The sequence below is a fragment of the Eulemur rufifrons genome, chromosome 12, assembly GCF_041146395.1.
Source record: "Eulemur rufifrons isolate Redbay chromosome 12, OSU_ERuf_1, whole genome shotgun sequence".
Classification (NCBI taxonomy): Eukaryota; Metazoa; Chordata; class Mammalia; order Primates; family Lemuridae; genus Eulemur; species Eulemur rufifrons.
The window spans coordinates 21,194,516-21,207,020 of NC_090994.1; the positions used below are offsets into that span (position 1 = coordinate 21,194,516).

The window sequence follows — 12,505 nt, forward strand, 5'->3', positions numbered from 1 at the left end:
TCCCTCTTTTTTTGTAGCCAGGCTTGCTAAAATGTTTGTTAGTTTTGTCCATCCTTTAAAAAAGATAGCTTTTAATAGATTTTTCTATTGTTTTTTTCTATTTTTTGATTGATCTATTTTCATTCTAATTTTTATTATTTCTTCTTGATTTGAGTTAACTTGAATTCCTTTTTTCAGTGTCTTAAAAAGAAAAGTTAGGTTAGGTCATTTATTTCAGATATTTTTTTGTTTTACTTTTTAAAAAATACAGGCATTTATACCTAAAAAGTTTTTTTATACACATCTTTGGGCTCATTTCATATTTTTAATATGCTGTGTTTTCATTTTCATTCATCTAAAAGTATTTTATAATTACTCTGGTGATTTGTTTTGAACCATTTGTTATTTAGAAGTGTGTGGTTTTATTTCCACATATTTGTGAATTTCCCTAATTTCCTCTGTTATTGTTTTCTCATTTAATTCCCTTGTGACTGGCAAGCACACTTTGTATATGTATGGTAGTTGCCACTGTTTGTTTAGTGACTTTTCTAAACTAATTCTGTAAAGTCTGTATTTCTGTGATTTTTGGCCACGGAATTCTCTACTCTGCTAGTTTAGTGGGCAGCTTATAATCAGACCAAGTTTTTATCAAACACCTGAAACCAGTAAGTCTTTCAGTCTTTGTCAAAGGATTCTGTTTCTATGCTGGGGCATGCCTTCGATATTGAGCTAGGTAGTTGACAACTCTGCTTTAGCTTTCACTTCCTGCTTGTACAGAGCTTCAAGGTCAGCCTGATAGGACAGCTTAGGGCCTTCTCAGGCCTTCCTGAGCATGAAAACAGCTGTGCACAGTCCTGAGCATATAAATTGTCATTTATATTCCCAGGAATATTTCCAAGTTTTTCAAAGTCCCTGTGGACATATTATTTTTCAGTTTTCTGTTTTAAGTGTTTATTTAGTCAATCATTTGTCCTAACTGTTATCGATTGCCTCAGACACCTGTGATGGTAATAGATTTGATAACATGTCCTTAGGATAGGCTTTTAGCACTCGGTAAATTCAAGTGAGGTTAAAAAAGAAGAGCCATTCAAGTAGGGTCATCCAGGGAACCACCAGGCAAGTCAAATAATGACTCCTCTTTATAAATGAGGCTTTAAGAGAAATGCTGTATTACCTCTGGAACCAACAATATTGGGTATTAAATTTCCAAGGCTACTGATGAGCTGGAGAGCTGGAGATGGGACTGATATAAATTAAAACACTACAAATCTTACTGTTTTTACTGATATGTTTTTATTTCAATTGCTTAATATTCCCTTGATTGATGCTAGTTAGGTTTTAGAGTTCTGGATAAAAAAAAAAAATACTGACAGTTTTTGCCAGTTTATTCTGTTTTTATGGGGGGTAACCTTTCTTAGGTCCTTGCTCCACCATTTTTTTCTAGTGTTCTGTCTCTCATTTCTTAAAGATAATTTCGCTGAATTTAGGATTCTTGGTTGACAGCTTATTTCAGCACTTTGTATATGTCATCTCACTGCCTTCTGGCCTTCATTCTTTCTCATAAAAATCTGCTGTTTCACTTGAAAATCACATTTGTTTTTCTCTTGGTGCTTTCAGAAATTTTTGGGAACACAATTCAGTTTATAGCAGTCACATATTGAGGTTCTGGGTAGATACGAATTTGGGGGGACAATATTCAATCCATTAATCCATTTAGTAAATAACTAACTTCAGTTAGTATACTTTTGAACTACAGAATTTCCATTTGGTTCTTTTAAAAATTTTCATCTCTTTATTGTTAGTGTCTCTTTAAGGAAACACTGTCATGTTGCCTTTCTTTACTTCTGTTTGTTTGTGGAATTTTTTTTTTTTTTTTTTTTTTTTGAGATGAGGTCTCATGTTGTCCAGCCTGGTCTTGAACTCCCAGGTTCAAGCAGTCCTCCTATCTCAGCCTCCAAAGTAGCTGGGATTACAGGTACATGCCACTGTACCTGGATCTTTTGTTTTTAAATTATGATTTTCTTTAATTCTTTGAACACATTTATAATAGCTCCTTTGTCTGCTAAGTCTGACATCTGTACCCTTGCACAGGCAGTTTATTTTGCCTGCTTTTTTGCCCCATGTATGGATCATGCTTTCTTGTTACTTTGTCTCATTTTGTGGTGTTGTTGTTGCTATTGAAAAATGAACACTTTAGATAATGTATTGTAGCAGCTCTGGACACCAGGGTGTATTGTTGTCATTACTTGTTTGATTAGTTGGTTAGTGACTTGGCTAAATTATTTCATTAAAATCTATTTCCTCTATGATGTGAAGACTTTGATGTTACACATCAAAGAGTGCAGCCTTGGGCTGCAGTGTTTAATAACCACTGGGCTGAAAGTAGTTTTAGCAGGGCTCTTTTTAACTGTCTCTTTCCCTGGTCTCTCCAGTAAGCTCTCTGCCTCTGTTGGTATCACACATATCTCCTAGGCTACACTGGTCGGCTGCTGATTACTCTCATTATTTTTGACAATGCCTAAGGCATATATTTCTCCATAGTATTATTCAATTAAATTTGGGCCCCTTTGCAAGAATAGTTTTTGAGACTGGTCTTTGAGGTTTGTTCTGGCCCTAGGAGAGCACTTATTAGCTGTCTCTTTCCCTGGTTCACCATGGTAAACTCTGGTCTATGGTTTATATTGTTCCCATGGAGCTACCAGGCTCCACTTAACTGTTCACCACCAAAGTCACCATTGTTGTCAAGGGTACCCTTGGGCTTGAACTTCTCCACACTCTGCTCCAAGAGTCAAGTCAATTACCTTGGGTAACACTTCAGAGCTCTTTGTTGCTGTGGCCTGCCCCTCCCCCTGGGCAAACTCTGTGAGCCACTGGCTCTAAGGCTGGGAGTAAAGATTGGGATAGTGGTCCACTTCTCTTAAAGTGACATGCTTCAAGACAGTAGGGTACTGGCAGTGGTGGTAGCCCCTGTCCTCCTCCGTTTGCTCCTCCCACTGTGAAAACTTTGCCTTGGTAGCCAGCTGGGGTGAGGGAGATTGGTGCTCTATTGTTTTCACACCATGATGCCCGGGCAGAGCCCCACCTGTGGGCAAGGGTTGTGTGGCGTAGTAAGCCGCTATCCCCCAGGCTGCATTCACCTGGAATTTAGCCTCTGCAACACAGAGTTTGAGGGGGGAAGGGGGGAGAAGTGCTGATGCCCTGTCCCTCGCAGGGACATAGCATCATCCTTGACTGAGAGTTGGAGGGAGAGGGAGCCTCCCTGTATTCTTGAGCACATTTATCCAGAATGGAGCCTTTTCCACACCTAACTGGAATTTAAGGAAAGGAAGCAGCGGTGGCTCAAGTGCCACAGACTCTTCCTGTTCTCACTAAGATTTCGTATATTTGCTGGAAGAAATGTTTCTTTATTTGCTATATGTCCACAGGACAATTTCCAGAGAATTTAAATGGCTTTGTGTGTGTGTGTGTATTAATAATTTTTACTATTAATAGTCATGGCTGATTCAACCGAGGAGTGAGTCCATGGAGTTCCTCCTGCTGCCATTCCCCACCCAAAACCAAAGGCTCTGCATCTTTATTTTCTCTGAAGATATTTTCAATTTCATCTTGAAAGTCTAAGACAATTTCAGGCATGGCAAGAAACTGCTCCTATGTAATTTCCTGAAATCCCTATCATCTAGAGGTTTTTTCAACTGAATTCTTGAGTCTGAAGAATATTGTTTCTTAAATAGGCTTCAAGACCCTATTTTGGTATTCAGAAGTTAAATATTGACTCTTTTTAAATTCTATAAAAATCTGAATCTTTCTTGAGGCAATGGATGAGTCTGTCTAAATCCGAGAAAGTCCCATTAAAGGAGATTTCAGTAAGAAAGAACAAAATAATACACTAAAATGCATAATCTCTCTACCCTTATCACTACCCTATGTGAAAATTCAGTGTAGTTTTATGCAGTAGATATGCATACCTGTAAACAAAATGTACAAACTAAACTTTTTGCAAATAAATTGTGCACATACACGCATATACTTCTGTCATCTTGCAAAACAAAAGTGCTTTATAAAAATAATCATCCCCTTATTTAGCCAACTTTTAAGTGAGATTTTACCCATAAATAAATATTTTAAAGCAGGAAGTTGCTCTAGTATAAATATGAATCTATTTCGTATAAAAACAAAGGCTCTGCCTTCATATCTGTAGATATGCCGAATTTTATCCTCTTCTATGGTATGTACTTTATAGTATCTAGGGAATAAGTTAGTGGGACGTTCAAATTCCAATCTAATTTCTTAGCTTCAGTGTAGTCATCATCCTCTTCATAGTCTTTCGTTTCTCTCCTAGAGACTCATTTTTTCTTCCTGCCTTATCCTCAATCACCACTACTACCAAGCCTATACTGATCTTCAGTCACCACTACTTAACCAAGACTATCCAACTCCACCCAGGAGGACTCTATTCATCTGATACTAAGATTCTTAAATAGCAGGCAATGAGTCAACTGTGTTGACTTCAATCCGCCAGACGATGGCAGCAGAGTACCGTGAAATGCTCACAGGTCCGGGCATGGACTGGTATAGGAGTTTCAATCTGGAGAGCAGTTCTAGACAAAATGTGCCAGAAGAGGACATCATTTTAGAGGGCTGCTTTGGCCCTTATAGGTTTAAAAGTCATGGCAATATCTGGAGAGTCTCCCAGAGAATTATCTTTCAAAAAGGACTTAGGAAATTTATCAATAAATGACAAAATAGAAAATATACTGACTTTGGATTAGTACAGATTTTCTGATCACAGCTATTCCACTGATCAGCTGTGGTTTAGGAAAGACATGTCACCTCTTGGGGTCTCAGTGTAATCAGCTCCAAATAGAGGATCCCTCGTAATCTGTACGGCCCTTTCCAAATCTGATGTTCTATGACTTCTGCTCCTTTTTCCTTTGATTGCTGCCATTTTTCTAAACTAGAACCACTAGAGGTTCTCCACTTAAGTTCATAACCTAAAATTTTACAGAGGCAGCATGGTGTGGTGGTTAATAACATGGTTTCTGAATCGGTCACTTGTTGGTGGTGTGATTTTGAGCGAATTATTGAATTTCTTGGAGAGCTTCAGATTTCTTTGAAATGTTGATAATAATGTTACATATCACACAGGGTTAAATGACAATATTAGTAGTGCATAAAGAGTATGCAAATTGATCCTATTAGTATAAAGATGATTAAGACTAGTGCCTGGCCAATAGTAAGTTTTACATATATGTTAATATATTACCTGTGGGAAAATAAACTCAAGAAGAATCTTACTATTTCCTTTTCTACCAATGAAATATGGATAAAATAGGAATTGGAGGGGTAGTCCTAGTAGATTATACTTATTTTAACCCATGATGTTTTGGAGTTCAGAGCATAAACACCAGTAGGGCTAGCCTTCAGAGTAGAAGGGTTAATGGTCTTACTATCCTTCAGCTTAATGGGATTAGATAAATTACTGGGCAAAAGCTCTCCCAGCCCCAGCTAGGTATTTCACTGCCTGCTATTTCACCACTTGAAGTTTCTAACATCTAAAATTTAGGAGTAGTGGTCCCCAGTCAGATCAGGGAGGAGCACGTAATAATATTTGCACGTGATGAAGTAGAGGGAGTGAGCAATTTGGAAATGGCCCTTAGGAAAGTTGTGCCCAAATTTCCCTAATCCCCATCCCCAAGAACTATTTTAAGAGTCATTAAAATGCTAGTATTCTGCAGTGGGTTCACACCTAAAGGAAAGTGGAATTATGACAAAGAAATTGGAAAGAGGGTGTGAGCCAAGTTAGAGACAGAAAGAAATTGACAAATGGTTTGAATAGGTGGGCCACACATGGATGTATCCATCTTCACAGTTCTCTTTAGGTTTGGTCCTGGGTCACTTTTTTCATAAATATCCCAGGCTATTAATTGACCTTTTTGAGAAAGGAATCCCCCCAGCCAACGTTCCTTAGAGAGGAGAACTCCAAACCCAGAGGTTGAGATATAGCTACCCAAGTGAATCTACCAGCTCATCTTCCCAGCTTGACTTACTGAAGCAGCGATGACATCCAGTCAAAGCCTTCCTCTTGTCCCAGTGGCCTCACATGGGAGAGCAAGTAAAACATATTTCTGCATGACTTGTTTTCTTCTCTAAAGCAGGGTTCAGGGACCACGTGTCCACTGAATTCTGAATAAAAAGCAAAGCAACGTGGGTAACAAGTCCACAAAGACCATATACAATTATCTTGCACTATATTTGAAACAGTTGCAATTACTCTTCTAATCCTACAGTTGATTGTGGATTTCTATTATTTCCAGTCCTTGGTGCCAGCTCTGCCTCAGCTCAGGCCTTCCTTCTCATCCCAGTGGCTTCAGTAGCCTCCCACCTGCTTCCCCTGCTTCTGGTCTCTTTTCACATCAATCCCTGTCATTTCTCATCGCTGTTATAATTTTCGTGCTGTTGGGATCATGGAAGGATATAGAAATAAATAGTAAATAGGTGGATGACTACTATTCCCACTTCTGCAAGATGGAGGCATGGGCTTGACCTGTCGCCCTGATGCTTCTGCAGCTCCTAAGGGAAGTGGTTCTTCTCCAGAGTATGTGACAGCACTTTTTAGGTGTGTCACAATGAATGGCAAAGCACTAAATTTTGTAAATAATTGCAGCAATTTAGCTATTTAGTAAATTGGAGCAGATTCAGGATTATCTTATCTAAATATAGTGGCATTATTTTCACTCATTTAAACCATGATAAGATTTCTTCAGGGAGATAGGAAAAAAGTGAAATTATTGCTATCCATATGGAAATCATACATGAGGCATTGCCTTAACGTGTCGTCCTATGATGTATGCCAGGAAAGGAAATGTTTGCCTGTTGCTGTCAAGGAAATCACTTCTTGAAAGAGAGAGAAAAATAACCAAAATGTTGGCCATGTATGGAAGGACTTTGACTTTTTTCAGTGATTCACAGATGTCAGATGCCATGTCTTTTTTTGGTGCCTAATGCTTTATCCAGATATCTTCCTTAGGGTGTCCAGCGGGAAATCACATTAGCAGCTTAGCTAGAGTGTTAGGCAAAAATCCATTCCTAATTTGTGTGCCTAAGATATGAAAAAATAACTACTAGCACACTGTCAGCTACGGGCAAATAGATAAAAATATAAATAAGTAAAATGATCAAACCGTCTTCAAATGAAATCAGAGAAACTTCACTTGCTTATCCACCACCTTCAGGAAAGGGATTTTGTCTTCCTATTTATTCCTTTTTTCCCCAAAATGTTTGAAGCAGCACTAAAATTGGGGACAAGGGTAACAGTAAATTGTTGAAATTTCTTTATCTGTCCTATCTTGCAACCTAGTAGAGAAAACACCTTTAGACTTCCTTTTCGGAGATCATTAGAATTGTAGAATTTGGAGTTGAAAGGAATGGAAAGAGACTGACTTGGGTCAATTCACCTTGACCTCCAGGCACTCAACACCCGGCCAGATACTTCACCAATCCCCACACACGCTGCTCTTTCCAACCCTCACGTTCATGCACGTACTTCCATAATTATGAAAGATTCCAGAACTATAAAAATCATTAATGTGCCTTCAGAGGAGGTTTCGAGAATGGCTCAAGGGAAAATTCAAAGCCTTAGCCACAATTTTGAAAGATTCACACACAGCACTCACCTCACCCACTTACCCGCCCACAGCACACACCATTTGAGACAGCTGACGAATGTTGGCTGGTGAGTTAGGCTTTGAGAAAAGCAAAGACTTCCCCAAAGTTCTGTTGTTCCTAAGCCAGTCTGGGCATGTCGTCTTTGACACTCCACAACTCAGCCTCCATCACGTGTCCCAAACCGCTTAGCCTTTAGAGAGTGACGGTTGGTAACACAGCCGGTCCGCTCAGATTTTACTTCAGATGTTCTGTTCCCTTCTCAAGTCATATCCCCCAGGGTAAAAAGGTAACCTCAAAATAAGGAAGCATCCGTCAAGCTGAAACCCCTGTCAAGCCTCCGTATGTAAGTGAAGGCTTCTGAGGATTACGGGTCGGGAGCGATCTTATTCCAAACCCGGCTCTTAGCACACCTGGGTGATGCAATTACTGCTGATTTAAGCTGACAAATGACATCCCCAAAGGATGTCCTTCTTCTCCCAGAAGTGTATTTTGACTCTGTTGATGTTTTTCTATGGATTAGAATGGTTTGGAAAGAATTACATCAAAAGAAAGAGGGATACCAAGACGTTCTTGTGGCCTTTTCTGTCTGCCATTGATCAAAATGAGGTGATACGTGGGTTGAAAGGCTCGTCCCACGTGACCTCCCCATTCTGGCTAGTCCAAGTGCAGAGATGATGCTTCCATTGAGACAGCAGGAAAAGGTCGTGGCTCTTTCCTCCACCTGGGTGGGCAGGGAAGAGGAGTGGCATTGATGGCCACCCTTGGACTTTCTCCATCTCTTTGCTGACTTCTGCTCAGACAATCTTCCCACCTCTGGTCTCCCAGCAATCAGGTTGAGGCAAGCAGATTATGCAGGATCTTTGAAGACTGAAGAGAAGCATTTAACTTCCAAAGCATTGTTTCAGAATGCCATCTTTTATCACAATACCATGTGCCAATTCTTATTGCCTGACCATGGCGTCAACATACGGGTGCAGGAAGAAGTAATGGCTTGTGAGTCACTTTGTTCCATCTTCAAGCTACTCCTTGTTGCTCATTTAATCTATTAATTTCAAACATTCTTGCATTTATCTGCATTATCGCCCTTCAAAGTCATGATATTTTCCCCATTTTGCAGAAGAGAATACCATCTACTTTTGTGTATTTCCAGATTTGAAAATCCACAAAAGTTTTTGAGACATATCCCCTGTAAGATCAAGATTATTTAGAAGTCAAAATTAATAATAACAGATGATCTGAGGAAAAATTAAGGAAAAGGAGGTAATGGCTAAGGAGAGTGAGTTGTAGCCTGAGCGGCATTGCGGAAAGGAGACAGGACTTGTACAGTGATGCTTTCTTAGACTCGTAAGGTGGCTCTAGACCCTGCTATAGCAAAAAGGCTCCCCAGGTGCTGTGCTCTCGGGTGAGATGGGAGGGGTGAAGGATTAGACAGGTGCAGCAGCAACTCAACAGGTCCTCACTTTAAGCGTATCATATGGAATTGGAATCCTCACACCTTCTCTAAGTCTGTAGAAGGAAATCAAAGAGTCTGCTGCAATTCATCCTCTTAGAACTAGTCTGTGTCTAGCTAATCCTCAGCTTTTCCCTAGATCGGGGCCTAGAAATGTCTCAGCCGAGGGGAATGGTCCAATCCAAAATCCCTTGTGAAGAGACGCCATGCCAACTCACTAAGGTTGCTATGCTCTTGCAGGGTCAAAGATGATGAAAAGCTCCTTGAAGGAATTCCTCCCTGGTGCAGAAAACCAGGATTCTCTTCCACAACTACATGAAAGCGCAGTTACCTTCTCAAGCCTGACCACCAGGTAAGAGCTTCAGAGAATCTCAGTTTCCTATAGTTTCCTGAGAATCGGTGAGCAGTAAAAATTTGATTTAAACCAGAATATTTGCTTTATCAGCTCCTCACCAAAATAAATTCGTCTCCACTCTCCCCATCTCATTAAGCTAAGCAAATATACCTCCCCCCACCAGTGCTCAAATCATCTATACCCATAACAACCAAAAGCTATGTACCCAATTTTCTTTTGGGTCATCTTTAAGGCACTCTAGAAATGTGGGTTAGAGCCAAATTTCAGCTATTCCTAAATGGCTTTTGTATTCTTAATCTGTCAAATTGATGAGATTGCCTTAGTATTCATATCTGCAAAATAGGACCAAGGAATCCTTCCTTCTGTGCTCTTTTTCCTACAGGTTTTCAGTGCATTAAAACCTCTGTTAACCAGAAAGCAGGGTGGGAGCTGGAGGGTAATCTGCTCGGTTTGTTTTAAATAGTCAACACAAAAGTTCTATCATTCCAAACTTTAATGAAAATAATTCTATATTATGTTGGCAACATTTCAGTTTAGTAGGTATAATATACCAGGAAGGTCTTTAATGATTGAGAATTGCAGTTGTCTAAAGGTAAATATATTGCCAAGAGAGCACAGCCATTATGCTCTGGCACTACATAATGTCATGAATACTTTGTAGATTTTTTGTAATGACTGTATGAGATTAGGTGCTTAAAGCATTTTGCTGGTATAGCCATTATGGAATGCAGTATGGAGGTTCCTCAAAAATTAAAAATAGAACTACTATGTGATCCAGCAATCCCACTTGTAGATATTTATCCAAACGAAACGAAATCCGTATCTCGAAGATATTTCTGCATGCCTGTGTTCATTGTAGCTTTATTCACAATAGCCAAGATATGAAAACAACGTAAGCATCAGTCAAAAGATGAATGGACAAAGAAAATGTGACATATAGATATACACACAATGGAATATTATTCACTTTTAAGAAGAAGGAAATCCTGCCATTGGCAACAACATGGATGAACCTGAAAGACATTACGCTAAGTGAAGTAAGCTAAGCACAGAAATTCTGCCTACAAATTCTGCATGATCTTGCTTATCGTGGACTCTAAAATAGTCAAACTCATAGAAACACAGAGTAGAATGGCGGTTGCCAGAGATTAGGGAGTGGGGGAAATGGGAAGATGGTGAAAGGGTATTTAAAGAAAGCACTTTTCTTGATTCCTGGCTGCTAGTAAGTACCCATGAAATGATTCTTATTATTGTACTTGTCAATTCTTATATCCAAGAAGGTGTATAAAATCGGTTTGAACATGTAATAAGTGCAGAGCCTTCCAAAGATGTGTATTTTGAAATAAATCCTTTGCGTAAATTTGTTTTTTATACAATTGACCTCTTTCTTTTACTGCATGGAGAAGCGTGCTTATGCTTAACTGAGGATTCTGGATTGCTGGGTCTGGTTAACGGAGATTTTACTGTACCTTCCCCGCAGGTGGGACAGGCGTCGAGTGTCTGAGCCACCAGATGTGCCACCACCTCATGTGTGTACTTTCTAAGAGAAATATAAAAGTCCTGGGAATTATAGTTTCTGACCTTTCTTTCCAAGATTTTATGAAACTAGGGGAGATAACCTGTGGGAAAGCCTGAAGAACCAGTGGAAGGAAAGGGGGTTGGGAATTTCAGAGATTCGCATTTTGCCGCACTATTTCCAATAACAAAAGAGCTACAGACTAGCGCTGGGGTTTGCAGATGTTTTTCTTTGAAACTGGTTGGTAAATAGGTGTTCATCCAGTATCCTCTATTCACTAAGTAGCCACTGTGCTGGATGCTTTTGTAAATATGGAAATTATGTTCCAACCCCCATGGAATCTATTTCAGTAAACCAGAAGAATTCATATCAAATAAATCAGAGGCCAAAGAAGGAATACGTTCCAGTGTTCAATATAGCACAGTCGGGTGACTATAGTTAACAGTAATATATTTTATATTTCAAAATAGCTATAAGAGAAGATTTGAAATGCTCTCAACACAAAGAAAAGATAAATGTTAGAGGAGATGGATATTCTAAATACCCTGACTTTATCATTACATATTATATACATGTATCAATATATCACATGTATTCCATAAATATGTACAAATATTATGTATCTATAAAAAATACAGGAAAGAGAAATTAATTTTCTCCCCTGGATATATAAGGGAAAGAAGTTTGAAAACTTTCACAATAAAAAGTCTTTTAAAGAAAAAAAAAATCAATCAATCAATCAGAGGTCAAATGGTTCTGGTAGAAAGTCAGAGGAGGAAGCGGTCAATGAGAACTGGATAGATTGTTCCGGAAAGCTTCTTGTGGGAGGTGGCATTTGGAAAGGTGGGAGCCGGTGGGCATCTCAGGTCCTATGTACAGTGCCATGCGGACAGGGCAGGGGAAAATGAGGCACGTTGCACACAGCAGCTCACCAGCCTGACTGGAGGTGGGAATGCACGATGGAGTGTTGGGGAGAAATAGCATCTGAAATTTCTCCACAACACATTCTTGGCGTTTGGTATTGTTATGCATGCGTGTGCGTGTGTGCATGCACGTGTGTGTATGTGTACATTATGTTTATGTTAATGCAAAGCTGTTACAAAAACATAAATCAAATTTGAAAATTGTTTTGAGAAAGGGAGACAACATACGTGATGACACACAAAGTGCTCCGGGCCTGTCTGTGCTTTCCTTTATTCTTCCCGTGTCTGCTCTGTGATAGCAAAGGGTTGGCAAGCCATGGGTAATCAAAGCCACAGAACGTGACCAAGTGTAATTTTAGCCATTCGGTTTCACTGGCTTTTCCTACTATGCTTTAGCACAGCTACAAAAACAAAGTCATTTAACTTATTGGTATCTTTCCCATTGGCTGAATTCCCCTACTGTATGTGTTAAATAAGGAAATGGTTGAAAGCAGGCGTCTAAAAGGAGAATTGATCCAGACGGTCCGGCCCATCTGTAAACCTGTTCCATTGGTCCTATGTCTGGTTTGGGAGTCCCTGAAGTTGCTTTTGTCCCAGAGAGGGCCAGAGATGGGGAG

General features: G+C 39.6%; 1 protein-coding gene across 1 annotated transcript in view; it reads left to right on the top strand.

The window, feature by feature from the left end:
• KCNU1 (potassium calcium-activated channel subfamily U member 1) overlaps window positions 1–12,505 on the top strand; it is a 124,187-nt gene that overhangs the window by 53,889 nt on the left and 57,793 nt on the right. Inside the window, 1 exon segment of the mRNA XM_069485045.1 lies at window positions 9,335–9,446. Within this exon segment, the coding sequence (XP_069341146.1) occupies window positions 9,335–9,446 (112 nt within the window).